The following is a 15,596-nucleotide window of genomic DNA, read 5'->3' on the forward strand; positions in this document are numbered from 1 at the left end:
AATTTTTCCCATTTTTCCCCAAATTTTTCTCCCAAATTTTCCCCAAATTTTTCTTTAAATTTTCCTCATTTTGCCCCAAATTTATCCCATTTCCCCCAAATTTTTCCTCAAATTTTTCTCATTTTCTCCCAAATTTTTCTTATTTTCCCCCAAATTTTTCCCCAAATTTTTCCCATTTTTCCCCAAATTTTCCCCAAATTTTCCCCATTTTTCCCCAAATTTTTCTCATTTTCCCCAAAATTTTCCCCCAAATTTCTCCCTTTTTCCCCCAAAATTTTTCCCATTTTTCCCCCAAATTTTTCTCATTTTCCCCCAAATTTTTCCCCAAATTTTTCCCCAAATTTTTCTTATTTCCCCCCAAATTTTCCCCCCACATTTTTCTCAATTTTCCCCAAAATTTTTCTCATTTTTACCTCAATTTTTTCCCATTTTCCCCCAAATTTTTCCCATTTTTCCCCCCAAATTTTTCCCATTTTTTCCTCAAATTTTTCCCCCAAATTTTCCTCATTTTCCCCAAATATTTCCCCAAATTTTCGCCCAAATTTCCCCCAAATTTTTGTCAATTTTCCCCCCAAATTTTTCTCATTTTCCTCAAAATTTTTCCCCAATTTTTTCTCATTTTCCCCCCAAATTTTTCCCCCAAATTTTTTCTCAATTTTCCCCCAATTCCCCCCAAATTTCCCCTCCCCCCAAACACCACTCACACACTGGGTGGGGGAGGGGCCGCAGCCCTTTTTTTATTGGTTGGTCCCTCCCCAAACAAGCCCCCTCCCACTCAAGCCCCTCCCACTCAAACCCCTCCCCCTCCCTTTTAAGCCCCTCCCCTTTCCATTTAAGCCCCTCCCCCTCCCCTTTAAGCCCCGCCCCCTCCCCCCACGTCGTCGTCGGGGTCCCGTCGGGGCTCCCGGAACTCCCAGAGCCGGATGGAGCCGTCCCACTGCAAACCAGTACGGACCAGTATAAACCAGTATGGACCAGTATGGACCAGTGACACCCCAAACCAGTAACTCCCAGTAACCCCCAGTGACCCCCAGGCCCCAAACCAGTAACAACCAGTAACCCCCAGTAACTCCCAGTGACTCCCAGTGACCCCCAGACCCCAAACCAGTAACTCCCAGTATAAACCAGTGACCCCCAGTGACCCCCAGACATCAAACCAGTAACTCCCAGTAACTCCCAGTAACTCCCAGTAACCCCCATTGACTCCCAGACCCCAAACCAGTAACTCCCAGTAACTCCCAGTAACTCCCAGTATAAACCAGTGACCCCCAATCCCCTCCAGTCCCTCCCAGTCCCTCCCAGTCCCCCCCCAATCCCCTCCCAGTCCCTCCCAGTCCCTCCCAGTCCCTCCCAGTCCCTCCCAGTCCCCCCCAATCCCCTCCCAGTCCCTCCCAGTCCCTCCCAGTCCCCCCCAATCCCCTCCCAGTCCCTCCCAGTCCCCCCCAATCCCCTCCCAGTCCCTCCCAATCCCCTCCCAGTCCCTCCCAGTCCCTCCCAGTCCCCCCCAATCCCCTCCCAGTCCCTCCCAGTCCCTCCCAGTCCCTCCCAGTCCCTCCCAGTCCCCCCCAATCCCCTCCCAGTCCCTCCCAGTCCCTCCCAGTCCCTCCCAGTCCCCCCCCAATCCCCTCCCAGTCCCCCCCAGTCCCTCCCAGTCCCTCCCAGTCCCCCCCAATCCCCTCCCAGTCCCTCCCAATCCCCTCCCAGTCCATCCCAGTCCATCCCAGTATAAACCAGTGACCCCCCAGTCCATCCCAATCCCTCCCAGGCCCCTCCCAGTCCCTCCCAGTATAAACCAGTAACACCCCAAATCCCCTCCCAGTCCCTCCCAGTGCCCCCCAATCCCCTTCCAGTCCCTCCCAGTCCCCTCCCAGTCCCTCCCAGTCCCTCCCAGTACAAACCAGTGACCCTTAAACCCTCTCCCAGTCCCTCCCAGTCCCTCCCAATCCCCTCCCAGTCCCCCCCAATCCCCTCCCAGTCCCCCCCAATCCCCTCCCAGTCCCTCCCAGTCCCTCCCAGTATAACCCAGTCCCTCCCAGTTACCGAGGCCGTGGCCAGCCTGTCCCCGGTTGGACTCCAGGCCACGTCCCGGACGCAGCCCCCGGTGGCCGCTCAGCCTCCGCAGGGGGCGCCCGCTGAGCACGTCGTACACTGGGTTTGGGGCGAAAAACCACAGATTTGGGCAAAAACCCGAAATTCAGGGGGAAAAAAAGGGCGAAATTCGGGTCAAAAATCAGCAAATTTGGGTAAAAACCCCCAGGAAATTCGGAGTAAAAACGGAGGGGTTTTGGTGGGATTTTGAGTCAAATTTTCAGGGGTTTTGAGGCAAAATTTTTGAGGGGAAAAAGGGGAAATTTGGGGTAAAACTGGAGGGAATTTGGGTTGAAATTGGAGGGAATTTGGGTTGAAAAAATTGGAAAAAAATTGGGTCGAATTTAAGGGGATTTAAGGGGTGAAAATCAGAGAAAATTTGGGGTAAAAATTGGGGGATTTTGGGTCAGAAATTCAAAAAAATTTGGGTGGAAATCGGAGAAAATTTGGGTCAAAATCGGGGAATTTTGCGTCAAAATCGGAGAAAATTTGGGTCAAAAAAATCGGAAAAAAAATTCGGTTGAATTTAAGGGGATTGGGGTCGAAATCAGAGGGAGTTTGGGTTGAAATTGGAGAAAATTTGGGGTCAAAATCGGGGGATTTTGGGTCAAGAATTCAGAAAAAATTTGGGTCAAAATCAGAGGAAATTTGAGTCAAAAAAATCGGAAAAAATTTGGGTCGAATTTGTGGAAATTGGGGTCAAAATCAAAGAAAATTTGGGGTCAAAATTGGGAGATTTTGGGTCAAAAATTCAGAAAAAATTTGGGTGGAAATCGAAGAAAATTTGGGTCAAAATCGGGGAATTTTGGGTCAAAATCGGAGAAAATTTGGGTCAAAAAAATCGGAAAAAAATTGGGTTGAATTTAAGGGGATTGGGGTCGAAATCAGAGGGAGTTTGGGTTGAAATTGGAGAAAATTTGGGGTCAAAATTGGGAGATTTTGGGTCAAAAATTCAGGAAAAAAATTTGGGTGGAAATCGGAGAAAATTTGGGTCAAAATCGGGGAATTTTGAGTCAAAAATTCAGGAAAAAAATTTGGGTCAAACTTGTGGAAATTGGGGTCAAAATCAAAGAAAATTTGGGGTCAAAATCGGGGGATTTTGGGTCAAAAATTCAAGAAAAAAATTTGGGTCTAAATCGGAGAAAATTTGGGTCAAATTCGGGGAATTTTGGCTCAAAAATTCTGAAAAATATTTGGGTCGAAATCGGGGGATTTTGGGTCAGAAATCAGAAAAAATTTGGGTCGAAATCGGAGAAAATTTGGGTTGAAATTGGAGGGAAAATTTGGGGTCAAAATTGGGAGATTTTGGGTCAAAAATTCAGGAAAAAAATTTGGGTGGAAATCGAAGAAAATTTGGGTCAAAATCGGGGGATTTTGGGTCACAAAAATTCAGGAAAAAATTTGGGTCAAACTTGTGGAAATTGGGGTCAAAATCAGAGAAAAAATGGTGAAATTTGGGGAAAAAATGGTGAAATTTGGGGAAAATGGTGAAAATTGGGAAAAAATGATGAAATTTGGGAAGAAAACACTGAAATTTGGGAAAAGTGCAAAAATTTGGGGACACTGGGAAAAATTTGGGGGAAATGGGAGAAATTTGGGGAAAATGGTGAAATTTGGGGAAGAATCAGCAAAATTTGGGAAAAAATGGTGAAATTTGGGAAAAAATAGAGAAATTTGTGAGAAAAAAGGGTGAAATTTCGGGAAAATTCTTAAAATTTGGGAAAAAACTGTAAAACTTGGGAAAAATGGGAGAAATTTGGGGCAAAATGGGAGAAATTTGGGGCAGAATCAGTGAAATTTGGGAAAAAGTGGTGAAATTTGAGGGAAAATTGTGAAATTTGTGGAGAAAATGGTGAAATTTGGGAAAAACAGTAAAACTTGGGAAAATGGGAGAAATTTGGGGAAAATGGTGAAATTTGGGGAAAAATGGAAAAAATTTGGGAAAAAAGGGGGAAATTTGGGGAAAAATGAGAGAAATTTGAGGGAAAACTGTGAAGTTTGGGGGAAAATGGTGAAATTTGGGAAAAATGGGAGAAAATTGAGAAAAAATGGTGAAATTTGGGAAAAAATCCTGAAATTTTGGGAAAATGGGAGAAATTTGGGGGGAAATGGGAAAAATTTGGGAAAAATGGTGAAATTTTAGGGGAAAAAGGTGAAATCTGGGGGAAATGGGAGAAATTTGAGAAAAAATGGTGAAATTTGGGAAAAAATCCTGAAATTTGGGGAAAATGGGAGAAATTTGGGGGAAAATGGTGAAATTTGGAAAAAAATCCTGAAATTTGGGGAAAAAAATGGTGAAATTTCAGGAAAATGGCAAAATTTGGGGAAAATGGGAGAAATTTGAGAAAAATGGTGAAATTTGAGAAAATGGGAGAAATTTGGGGGGAAAATGGTGAAATTTGAGTAAAAAAAATTAAAATTTGGAAAAAAACGGTGAAATTTGGGGCAAAATGAGGAAAATTTGGGAAAAACGGTGAAATTTGGGAAAAATTTGTGAAATTTGGGGGAAACGGTGAAATTTGGGGCAAAACCGGCGAAATTTGATGAAAAATTAAGAGAAATCAAAACCCCGCCCCCTCCCAATAAAACCACGCCCCCTCCCCATCAAACCACGCCCCCACATAATAAACCACGCCCACTTTTCATCAAGCCACGCCCCCTTTTTCTTCATTTAACCCCCCCAAACCCCTTTAGAACTTCTTCCCATGAAGCCCCGCCCCCTCCCCGGTAAGCCCCGCCCCCTCCCCGGTAAGCCCCGCCCCCCGGGCTCACCAAGCACCGCCCCCTCGGCGCTGCCGGCGGCGAGGGCGTGGCCGGGGGCGGGGCCGAGGCGGCAGCGCAGGAGGGTGTGGAGAACCACGTGACCCCGGAAGGTCACCAGGGAGGCGTCGCCGGGGAGGGGCGTGGCCTTGCGGGCTGGGGGGGGGAGAGACACGCCCACTGGGGACACGCCCACTGGGGACACGCCCAGAGACCAAACCAGTAACTCCCAGTAACTCCCAGTGACCCCCAGTGACCCCAGACCCCAAACCAGTAACTCCCAGTATAAACCAGTAACTCCCAGTGACCCCCAGACCCCTCCCAGTAACTCCCAGTCCCTCCCAGTATAAACCAGTGACCCCCAAACTCCATCCCTGTCCATCCCAGTATAAACCAGTAACCCCCAGACCCCAAACCAGTAACTCCCAGTAACTCCCAGTGACCCCCAGTGACTCCCAGACCCCAAACCAGTAACTCCCAGTAACTCCCAGTATGAACCAGTAACCTCAGACCCAAAACCAGTCCCTCCCAATCCCCTCCCAGTCCCTCCCAGTCCCCCCCAATCCCCTCCCAGTCCCTCCCAGTCCCTCCCAGTCCCCTCCCAGTCCCTCCCAATCCCCTCCCAGTCCCTCCCAGTCCCTCCCAGTCCCTCCCAGTCCCCCCCAATCCCCTCCCAGTCCCTCCCAGTCCCTCCCAGTCCCTCCCAGTCCCCCCCAATCCCCTCCCAGTCCCTCCCAGTCCCTCCCAATCCCCTCCCAATCCCCCCCCAGTCCCTCCCAGTGCCCCCAGTTACCCTGGGCCGGCGCTCTCTGCCACCGGTAGTCCCAGCTCTGCCGAGCCACCGCCCTCCTCGCCGCCGCCACCCCCCCCGGCCCCGCCGGGCGCCGCAGGTCCCACAGCTTGGCCGACTGGTCCTTGGAGTTGGACACCACGTAGCGCCCGTCCCCCTGCCCCCAGTATGCACCAGTTCGTCCCAGTTCGCACCAGTTGACCCCAAACCCCTTCCCAGTCCATCCCAGTCCAGCCCAGTTGAATTTAGAGCCAATTCCAGTTCAGCCCAGTTGATCCCAGTTGACCAAAGACCCTTCCCAGTTGACCCCAGTTGACCCCAGTTGACCCCAGACCCCTTCCCAGTTCATCCCAGTTCATCCCAGTCCAGCCCAGTTCAGCCCAGTTGAATTTAGAGCCAATTCCAGTTCAGCCCAGTTGATCCCAGTTGACCACAGACCCTTCCCAGTTGACCCCAGTTGACCCCAGTTGACCACAGACCCTTCCCAGTTGACCCCAGTTGACCCCAGTTGACCACAGACCCTTCCCAGTTGACCCCAGTTGACCCCAGTTGACCCCAGACCCCTTCCCAGTTCATCCCAGTTCATCCCAGTCCATCCCAGTTCAACCGCGTTGACCACAGAGCCATTCCCAGTTGATCCCAGTTGATTCCAGTTGACCACAGACCCCTCCTAGTTGATCCCAGTTCATCCCAGTTGACCCCAGACCACTTCCCAGTTCATCCCAGTTCATCCCAGTTGAACCCCGTTGACCCCAGAGCCAATTCCAGTTGATCCCAGTTGATCCCAGTTGACCCCAGTTGACTCCAGTTGACCCCAGACCCCTTCCCAGTTCATCCCAGTTCACCCCAGTTCATCCCAGTTCAACCCCGTTGACCCCAGAGCCATTTCCAGTTGATCCCAGTTCAGCCCAGTTGATCCCAGTCTATCCCAGTTGACCAGAGACCCCTCCCAGTTGACCTCAGTTGAACCCAGTTGATCCCAGTTGACCTCAATTGATCCCAGTTAACCCCAGTTGACCTCAGACCCCTTCCCAGTCCCTCCCAGTCCCCTCCCAATCCCCTCCCAATCCCCTCCCAATCCCCTCCCAGTCCCTCCCAGTCCCCCCCATCCCCTCCCAATCCCCTCCCAGTCCCTCCCAGTCCCTCCCAGTCCCTCCCAGTCCCCCCCAGTGCCCCCCAGTCGCTCACCCGGGGGCACAGGAAGGTCACCCCGTCCCGGTGCCCCGCCAGCACCCCAGTTGGTCCCAGTTGGAGGCAGCGCCGGTCCCAGGCCCGGACCAGTCCGTCGTCCCCCCCCGAGAGCAGGAGCTGCCCCGAGGGGTCCCCCAGAGCCACCGCGTTGACGTCGTCCTCGTGGGCCGGGAACTGGGGGGACTGGGAGTCACTGGGGGGGACTGGGAGGGACTGGGAGGGGATTGGGAGGGACTGGGAGGGACTGGGAGGGACTGGGAGGGGATTGGGAGGGGATTGGGAGGGACTGGGAGGGGATTGGGTTATACTGGGAGGGACTGGGAAGGGACTGGGAGGGACTGGGAGGGACTGGGAGGGGACTGGGAGGGGATTGGGAGGGACTGGGAGGGGATTTGAGGGTCACTGGTTTATACTGGGAGGGACTGGGAAGGGGATTGGGCTACCCTGGTCCATACTGGTCCCTACTGGTCCCTACTGGTCCCTACTGGTCCCTACTGCTCCATACTGGTCTATACTGGTCCATACTGGTCCATACTGCTCCATACTGGTTTATACTGGTCCATACTGTCTATACTGGTCCCTACTGGTCCATATTGGTCCATACTGGTCCGTACTGGTCCATACTGGTCCATACTGTTCCTTACTGCTCCATACTGGTTTATACTGGTCCATACTGGTCTATACTGTTCCATACTTGTCCATACTATTCCCTACTGGTCCATACTGGTCCATACTGGTCCCTACTGGTCCATACTGGTTTATACTGGTCCATACTGTTCCCTACTGGTCCCTACTGGTCCATACTGGTTTATACTGGTCCATACTGTTCCCTACTGGTCCCTACTGGTCCATACTGGTTTATACTGGTCCCTACTGGTCCATACTGGTCCCTACTGGTCCATACTGGTCCATACTGTTCCCTACTGCTCCCTACTGTTCCCCACTGCTCCCTACTGGTCCATACTGGTTTATACTGGTCTATACTGGTTTATACTGGCCCCCACTCACCCTCAGGACCCTCCTCTGGGCCTCCCGGTCGTAGACGTAGACGCAGCCGTCGTTGGCCCCGCCCACCACGTCCCGCCCGTCCGGCCCGACGGCCAATGAGAACACGGCGAAGCGCTTCTCCTCCGGCCTGCGGGGGGCGCCCTTTCAGCCACGCCCACCGTTCCCACAGCCACGCCCACGGAGCATCAGCCACGCCCTCCATTCATTAACCACGCCCACAGTTCATTAGCCACGCCCTACATTCATTGGCCACGCCCACCATTCATTAACCACGTCCACAGTTCATTAGCCACGCCCTCTATTCATTGGCCACGCCCACCATTCATTAACCACACCCTCCATTCATTAGCCACGCCCACTGCTCATTAACCACGCCCTCCATTCCTTAGCCACGCCCACTGCTCATTAACCACACACTCCATTCACTAGCCACGCCCAGTGCTCATTAACCACGCCCACCCATCATTAGCCACACCCACTATATATTGGCCACGCCCACAACTCACTGACCACGCCCACCACCCGTCGACCGCACCCGTTATCCATTAGCCACGCCCACAAATCTGTTAACCACGCCCACAATTCATTGGCCACGCCCACTAGAATGCGAGCCACGCCTCCCGATGCCCAAGCCCCGCCCCCAGCGCTCAGGCCACGCCCCCCTCACCGGAAGTCCAGGGCCGTGTGGGCGTCGCCGTCGCCGTGGACGTCGACCACGTGCACTGGGGAAAGGGGGCGTGGCCTCGTCAGGACACGCCCCTTTCCCCAAAAGGACACGCCCCTTTCACGAAGCCACGCCCCCCCTCCCTTAGGAAAAAAAAAACCACCCCAAATTTCCCCCAAAATCGCCCACATTAGCCCCGAAAAATCCCAATAAAATCGCCCAAAATTCCACCAAAAAACATCCCAAATTCTCCCCAAAATCCCCCAAAATTCCCTCAAAATTTCCCCCCTGAAATCCCGAAAAAATTCCCCCAAAATTTGCCCCCAAATCCTTTAAAAATCCCCCCAAAATCCCCCCTAAAAAAATCCCCCAAACCCACCTGAAAACAGCTAAAAAAAAATCATCCAAAAATCCCCCCAAAATCCCCAAATTCCCCCCAAAAAATCCCTAAAAAATCCCCCCAAAATCCCCCAAAAATACCTTTAAAATCCCTCAAAAATCCCTTTAAAATCTCTCAAAATTTCCCCCAAATCCCTCCAAAAATCACCCTAAATTCCCCCCAAAAATCCCCCCCCAAATCCCTTTAAAATCCTCCCAAATTACCCCCCAAAATCCCCCCAAATTCCCCCAAAATCCCTCCAAAATCCCCCCAAAAAATCCCTAAAAAATCCCCCCCAAAGTCCCCCAAAAATCCTTTTAAAATCCCCCCAAAACCCGCCCCAAAAATCCCCAAAAATTCCCCCAAAATCCCCCCAAAAATCCCTTTAAAATCCCCCAAAATCCCCCCAAAAAATCCCCCAAAATTCCCTGTAAAATCCCCCCAAAATCCCCCCAAAATCCCCCCAAAAATCCCTTTAACATCCCCCCAAAATCTCCCAATTTCCTCCCCAAAAAAACCCTAAAAAATCACCCAAAATTCGCCCCAAAAATCCCTTTAAAATCCCCCAAAAACCTCCCAAAAGTCCCCCAAAAAATCCCCCAAAATTCCCTTTAAAATCCCCCGAAATCCCCCCAAAAATCCCCCAAAATTCCCTCCAAAAATCCCCCAAAAATCCCTTTAAAATCCCCCCGAAATCCCCCCAAAAATCCCCCCAAAATCCCTCAAAAATCCCTCCAAAACCTGCCCCAAAAATCGCTTTAAAATCCCCCAAAATCCCCCAAAAATCTCCCCAAAAATCCCCCCAAAATCCCTCAAAAATCCCTCCAAAACCTGCCCCAAAAATCCCTTTAAAATCCCCCAAAATCTCCCAAATTCCCTCCCAAAAATCCCCCCAAAAATCCCTTTAAAATCCAAAAAAAATCCCCCAAAAATCCCTTTAAAATCCCCCAAAAATCCCTTTAAAATCCCCCCAAAAATCCCCCAAAAATCCCCCCAAAATCCCTTTAAAATCCCCCCAAAAATCCCCCAAAAATCCCCCCAAAATCCCTTTAAAATCCCCCAAAATCCCCCCAAAAAATCCCCCAAAATCCCTTTAAAATCCCCAAAAAATCCCCCCAAAAAATCCCTCCAAACCCCCCACAGGCCCCGCCCCTTTTCCGCCGAGGCCCCGCCCCATTTCCGGCCGAGGCCCCGCCCACCGTAGCTGGACCAGGAGCAGTAGAGGAAGTGGGCGGAGTCAGGGGTGAAGGCGACGTCCAGGACGCTCCACCCCACGTGGCGCCCCCTGGTGGCCCGGAGGACCCGCAGCCCGGCCCCGCCCACCTCGTACAGGCGGAGGGTGTGGTCTGGGGGGAAAGGGGGCGTGGTCAGAGCCAGAGGGGGAGGGGCTAAGTGGGGGGGGGATTCAGGGGGAGTTTGAGTGGGTTTGGGGGGATTTTGGGGAAATTTGGGGGAAATTTGAGGAAATTTGAGGTGAAATTTGAAGAAATTTGGGGGAATTTTGGGGAAAAATTTGAGGAAATTTGAGGTGAATTTTAAGATGAAATTTGAGGAAATTTGAAGGGAATTTTGGGGTGAAATTTGAGGTGAAATTTGAGGAAATTTGGGGGGAAATTTGAGAAAATTTGGGGAAAATTCGGGGGAATTTTGGGGCGAAACTTGAGGGGAAATTTGAGGAAATTTGGGGAAAATTGGGGGGAAATTTGGGGAAAATTGGGGGAATTTTGGGGTGAAACTTGAGGTGAAATTTGAGATGAAATTTGAGGAAATTTGGGGTGAAAATTGAGAAAATTTGGGGTGAAATTTGAGGTGAAATTTGAGAAAATTTTGGGGAAAATTTGGGGGGAATTTTGGGGTGAAATTCGAAGAGATTTGGGATCAAAATTGAGGTGAAATTTGAGGAAATTTGAGGTGAAATTAGAGGTGAAATTTGAGGATATTTGAGGGGAAATTTAGGGGAAATTTGGGGGAATTTGGGGGCAAAATTTGAGGTGAAATTTGAGATGAAATTTGAGGAAATTTGGGGGGAAATTTGAGGAGAAATTTTGGGGTAAAATTTGAGGACATTTGAAGTGAAATTGGAGAAAATTTGGGGGAAAATTTGGGGGAATTTTGGGGTGAAATTCGAGGGGATTCGGGGTCAAATTTGAGGAAATTTGGAAAGAAATTTGAGGAAATTTCAGGTGAAATTTGAGGTGAAATTTGAGGATATTTGAGGGGAAATTTGAGGTGAAACTTGAGGAAATTTGGGGTGAAAATTGAGGAAATTTGGGGTCAAATTTGAGGTGAAATTTGAGGAAATTTGGGGTGAAAATTGAGGAAATTTGGGGCCAAATTTGAGGTGAAAATTGAGGAAATTCAGGGTCAAATTTGGGCTCAAATTTGACAAAATTTGAGGTGAAATTTGAGGTAAAATTCAAGGAAATTCGGGTTCAAACCCCGCCCCCCAAAAGCCACGCCCACCACCGACCAAACCACGCCCTCCCGCGCCAGACCACGCCCCCAAGCCCAAACCACGCCCCCCAAGCCCAAACCACGCCCCCAAATCCCCTTTAAAACCCCTTTAAGGAGTCAAACCCCGCCCCCCACCCACGACCACGCCCACTACGGGTCAAGCCACGCCCCTCAGAGGTAGGCCACGCCCCCCGGAGCCCAGGCCACGCCCCCACCTTGACAGGCCGAGAGGAAAAGGGCCCCGTCGGGGGAGAAGATGCCACAAAAGGCCTTTTGGGGGTAGGAGTCGACGAAGGAGACGTGATTGGGCAGGAAGCTGAGGGGGGGAGGAGCCTGAGGGGGCGTGGCCCAGAGGGACACGCCCCCCAGAGAAAAAATCCCGGGAAAAAAAGGAGGGAAAGAGCCCCGAAATCCATGAAAATCCACCCAAAACCCACCCGAAAATCCCTAAAAAATCACCCAAAATCCACCCAAAATTCCCTAAAAAAACCATCCCAAAATTCCCCAAATTACCCCTAAAAAATCACCCCAAAATCCCCCCAAAAATCCCTAAAAAATCAAGCAAAATTTCCCTCAAAAATCCACCGAATTATCCTTAAAAAATCACCCAAAATCCACCCAAAATCCGCCCAAAAAATCCCTAAAAAATTCAACTGAAATTCCCCCCAAAATCCCCCAAATTACCCCTAAAAAGTCGCCCCAAATCCAGTCAAAAATCCCTTAAAAATCCCCCCAAAATCCACCCAAAAAACCCTTTAAGAATCCCCCCAAAATCACCCAAAATCCTCCGAAATTACCCCCAAAAATCATCCCAAATCCCCCCAAAAAATCCCTTTAAAAATTCACCCAAAATCCTCCAAAAAACCCCTTAAAAAATTCCCCAAATTCCCCCCCAAAAATGACCCAAAATCCCCCAAATTACCCCTCAAAAATCCCCCAAAATCCCCCCAAAAACCCTAAAAAATCAACTGAAATTTCCCCCAAAATCCCCCAAATTACCCCTAAAAAAATCACCCCAAATCCCCCAAATTACCCCTAAAAAATCCCCCAAAATCCCCCCCAAAAACCCTCTAAAAAACACCCCAAATCCACCCAAAAATCCCTTTAAAAATTCCCCAAAATCCCCCCAAAAAAGACCCAAAATCCCCCAAATTCCCCCCCAAAAAATCACTCAAAATCACCCCAAAATTGCCCCCAAATTCCCCCCCAAAATCCCTTTAAAGACCACCCAAATTCCCCCTAAAAAAATCCCCCAAAATCCCCCCCAAAAAATCCCCCAAATTCCCCCCAAAAAATGACCCCAAATCCCCCCTAAAAAACTCCCCCCCAATCACCCAAAAACCCCTTAAAAAATCCCCCAAATTTCCCCCAAAAAATGATCCAAAATCCCCCAAATTCCCCCTAAAAAATCCCCCCAAAATCCCCCAAATTACCTCTAAAAAATCCCCCAAAATCCCCCCCCAAAACCCTTTAAAAACCACCCAAATTCCCTCAAAAAATCACCAAAATCCCCCCCAAAAAATCCCCCAAATTCCCCCAAAATGACCCAAAATCCCCCAAATTCCCCCTAAAAAAATCCCCCCAAATCCACCCAAAAACCCCTTAAAAAATCCCCAAATTTCCCCCAAAAAATGATCCAAAATCCCCCAAATTCCCCCTAAAAAATCCCCCCAAAATCCCCAAATTACCCCTAAAAAAATCACCCAAATTCCCCCCCAAAAATGACCCAAAATCACCCAAATCACCCCTAAAACAAAATCCCCCAAAATCCACCCAAAAACCCTTAAAAAATCCCCCAAATTCTCCCCCAAAAATGACCCAAAATCCCCCAAATCCCCCTAAAAAAATCCCCCCAAATCCACCCAAAAATGACCCAAAATCCCCCAAATTCCCCCTAAAAAAATCCCCCAAAATCCACCCAAAAACCCCTTAAAAATTTCCCAAATTCCCCCAAAAATGACCAAAATCCCCCAAATTCCCCCCAAAAAACCCTTTAAAAATCCCCCAAAATCCCCCAAAAATCCCCAAAAATCCCCCAAATCCCCCCAAAACCCCCTCCGTGGCCCCGCCCCCTCCCTTTAAGCCCCGCCCCCTCCGCTTTAGCCCCGCCCCCTCCCAGTCCCCCCCAGTGACTCACTGGGAGCTCAGCTGGGATCTCTGGGCCCGGCTGAGGCTCCGCCCCCACTCGCGCTGAGGGGGAGGAGCCAAAGGAAAAGGCGGAAGTGGGCGTGGCCTCTGCGAGAGGAGGCCACGCCCCCAAACAGCAAAGCCACGCCCACCCCCGCCGTTTAATAGGGGGAATTTTGGGGTGAATTTGGGGGAAAATTTTGGGAATTTGGGAGAATTTGGGGGAATTTGGGGGGGATTTTGGGGAATTTTGGGGGAATTTTGGGGGAATTCGGGAAATTGGGGGGAAGTGGGGGGATTTTGGGGGAGTTGGGGAACATTTGGTGAATTTGAGGGAGTTTTGGGGGGAATTGGGAAATTTGGGGAATTTTGGGGGAATTTTGGAGGAATTTGGGATAAACTTTGGGATAAATTTGAAGGAAGTTTGGGAAAATTTGGGGAGTTTCAGTAAATGTGGGGTCACTTGGGGTCAATTTGGGTCAATTTGGGGTCAACTTGAGTGGGATTTTGGGTCAATTTTGAGTCAATTCCAGTCAATTTTGGGTCAATTTGGGTCAATTTGGGGTCAATTTTGGGTCAATTTGAGCAATTTGAGTCAATTTTGGGTCAATTTGGGTCAATTTGAGTCAATTTTGGGTCAATTTTGGCTCAATTTGAGTCAATTTTGGGTCAATTTTGGGGTAAATTTTGGGTCAACTTGAGTCACTTTTGAGTCAATTTTGGGTCAATTTTGGGTCAATTTTGACGTCAATTTTGGGGTCAATTTTGGGTCAATTTCGGGGTAAATTTTGGGTCAATTTTAGGTCAATTTTGGGTCAATTTTGCGTCAGTTTTGGGTCAATTTTGGGTAAATTTTGAGTGAATTTGGGGTAAATTTGCGTCAATTTCGGAATTTGGAGCAAATCTGGGGAATTTGGGGGCAAATTTGGGGAATTTTGGTTCAATTTCGGGTAAATTTGGGGTCAATTTGAGTCAATTTGGGGTCAATTTGGGTCAGTTTTGGGTCAATTTGGGGTCAATTTGGGGTCAATTTTTGCTCAATTGGGGGTAAATTTTGGCTCAATTCGGAGTAAATTTTGGGTCAATTTTCGGGTCGTTTTTGGCTCAATTTGGGGTAAATTTTGGGGTCAATTTGGGTCAATTTTGGGGTCGTTTTTTGCTCAATTTTGGGGTCAATTTTTGCTCAATTTTGGGCGAATTTCGGGCAAATTTTGGAGGAATTTTGGGGGGAATTTGGAGCCAATCGGGGGCGATTCTCGGCTCAAGCCCCTCCCCCCTCCCCCCGGCCCCTCCCCCCCTCCCTTGGCCCCTCCCCCCCCCACCTGTCGCAGCATCCGGGGCAGGTTCGACTCCGGGGGGGGGAGGGACTTGGGGGCCCCTCCCCCACCCCACCCCCGCAGCTCCGCCCCCCAGCTCGTGCAGGGCGGGGCCGGGAGGGGGAGGGGCTGCAACGGGGGAGGAGGGAGGGGGGAGACAGGGAGGTCAAAGGTCACCTGTGGTTTAAAGCCCCTCCCCCCCCATTTAAGCCCCTTCCCCCTCCGTTTAACAGCCCCTCCTCCTCCTTTTAGACCCCTCCCCTTCTATCTAAGCCCCTCCCCTTCCCCTCAAGCCCCATTTAAGCCCCTCCCCCTCCCATTTAAGCCCCGCCCCCTCCCATTTAAGCCCCGCCCCTCATTTTAACCCCTCCGCTTAAGCCCCTCCCCCTCCCTTTAACCCCTCGTTTAAGCCCCTCCCCTCCCTTGCAGACCCCTCCCCCACTCCAGCCCCCTCCCTCTCCCACTTAAGCCCCTCCCCCACCCCACTTAAGCCCCTCCCCCTTCCCCCTTAAGCCCCTCCCCTTCCCTTTCAGCCCCTCCCCCTCCCTTTAAGCCCCTCCCCCCTTTTACTCCCCAATTTAAGCCCCTCCTCCGCCCCATTTAAGCCCCTCCCTCTCCCTTTAACCCTAAACCCCTCCCCTTTAAGCCCCTCCCCTTCCTTAAGCCCCTCACCACTTAATCCCCTCCCCCTTCCCTTTCAGCCCCTCCCCCCCCTTTAAGTCCCTCCCCCACCGTTTAATTCCCCAAATTCAGCCCCCCCCCCCGCACCAACCGGTGGCGTGGCCTTGGCCGCCCCTCCCCCCCCTCCTTCCTCTTCCT

At 50.4% G+C, this 15,596-nt stretch overlaps 1 protein-coding gene across 1 annotated transcript; it reads right to left on the bottom strand.

Annotated features, from left to right (window-relative positions):
- Positions 1-853: 853 nt before the first annotated feature.
- On the bottom strand, positions 854-14,901 carry LOC127466078 (DDB1- and CUL4-associated factor 11-like). The gene is given in 12 exon segments (XM_051776681.1): positions 854-937; positions 2,041-2,097; positions 2,099-2,148; positions 4,861-5,004; positions 5,642-5,795; positions 6,827-7,003; positions 7,838-7,964; positions 8,505-8,559; positions 10,080-10,226; positions 11,550-11,650; positions 13,472-13,524; positions 14,784-14,901. Coding segments are annotated over 12 exon segments (1,161 nt in total). The 5' UTR covers positions 14,796-14,901.
- Between the last annotated feature and the right edge of the window lie 695 nt (positions 14,902-15,596).

The sequence above is a fragment of the Manacus candei genome, unplaced genomic scaffold, assembly GCF_025592945.1.
Source record: "Manacus candei isolate 608988 ecotype Guabito, Panama unplaced genomic scaffold, ASM2559294v1 h1tg000591l, whole genome shotgun sequence".
Lineage (NCBI taxonomy): Eukaryota > Metazoa > Chordata > Aves > Passeriformes > Pipridae > Manacus > Manacus candei.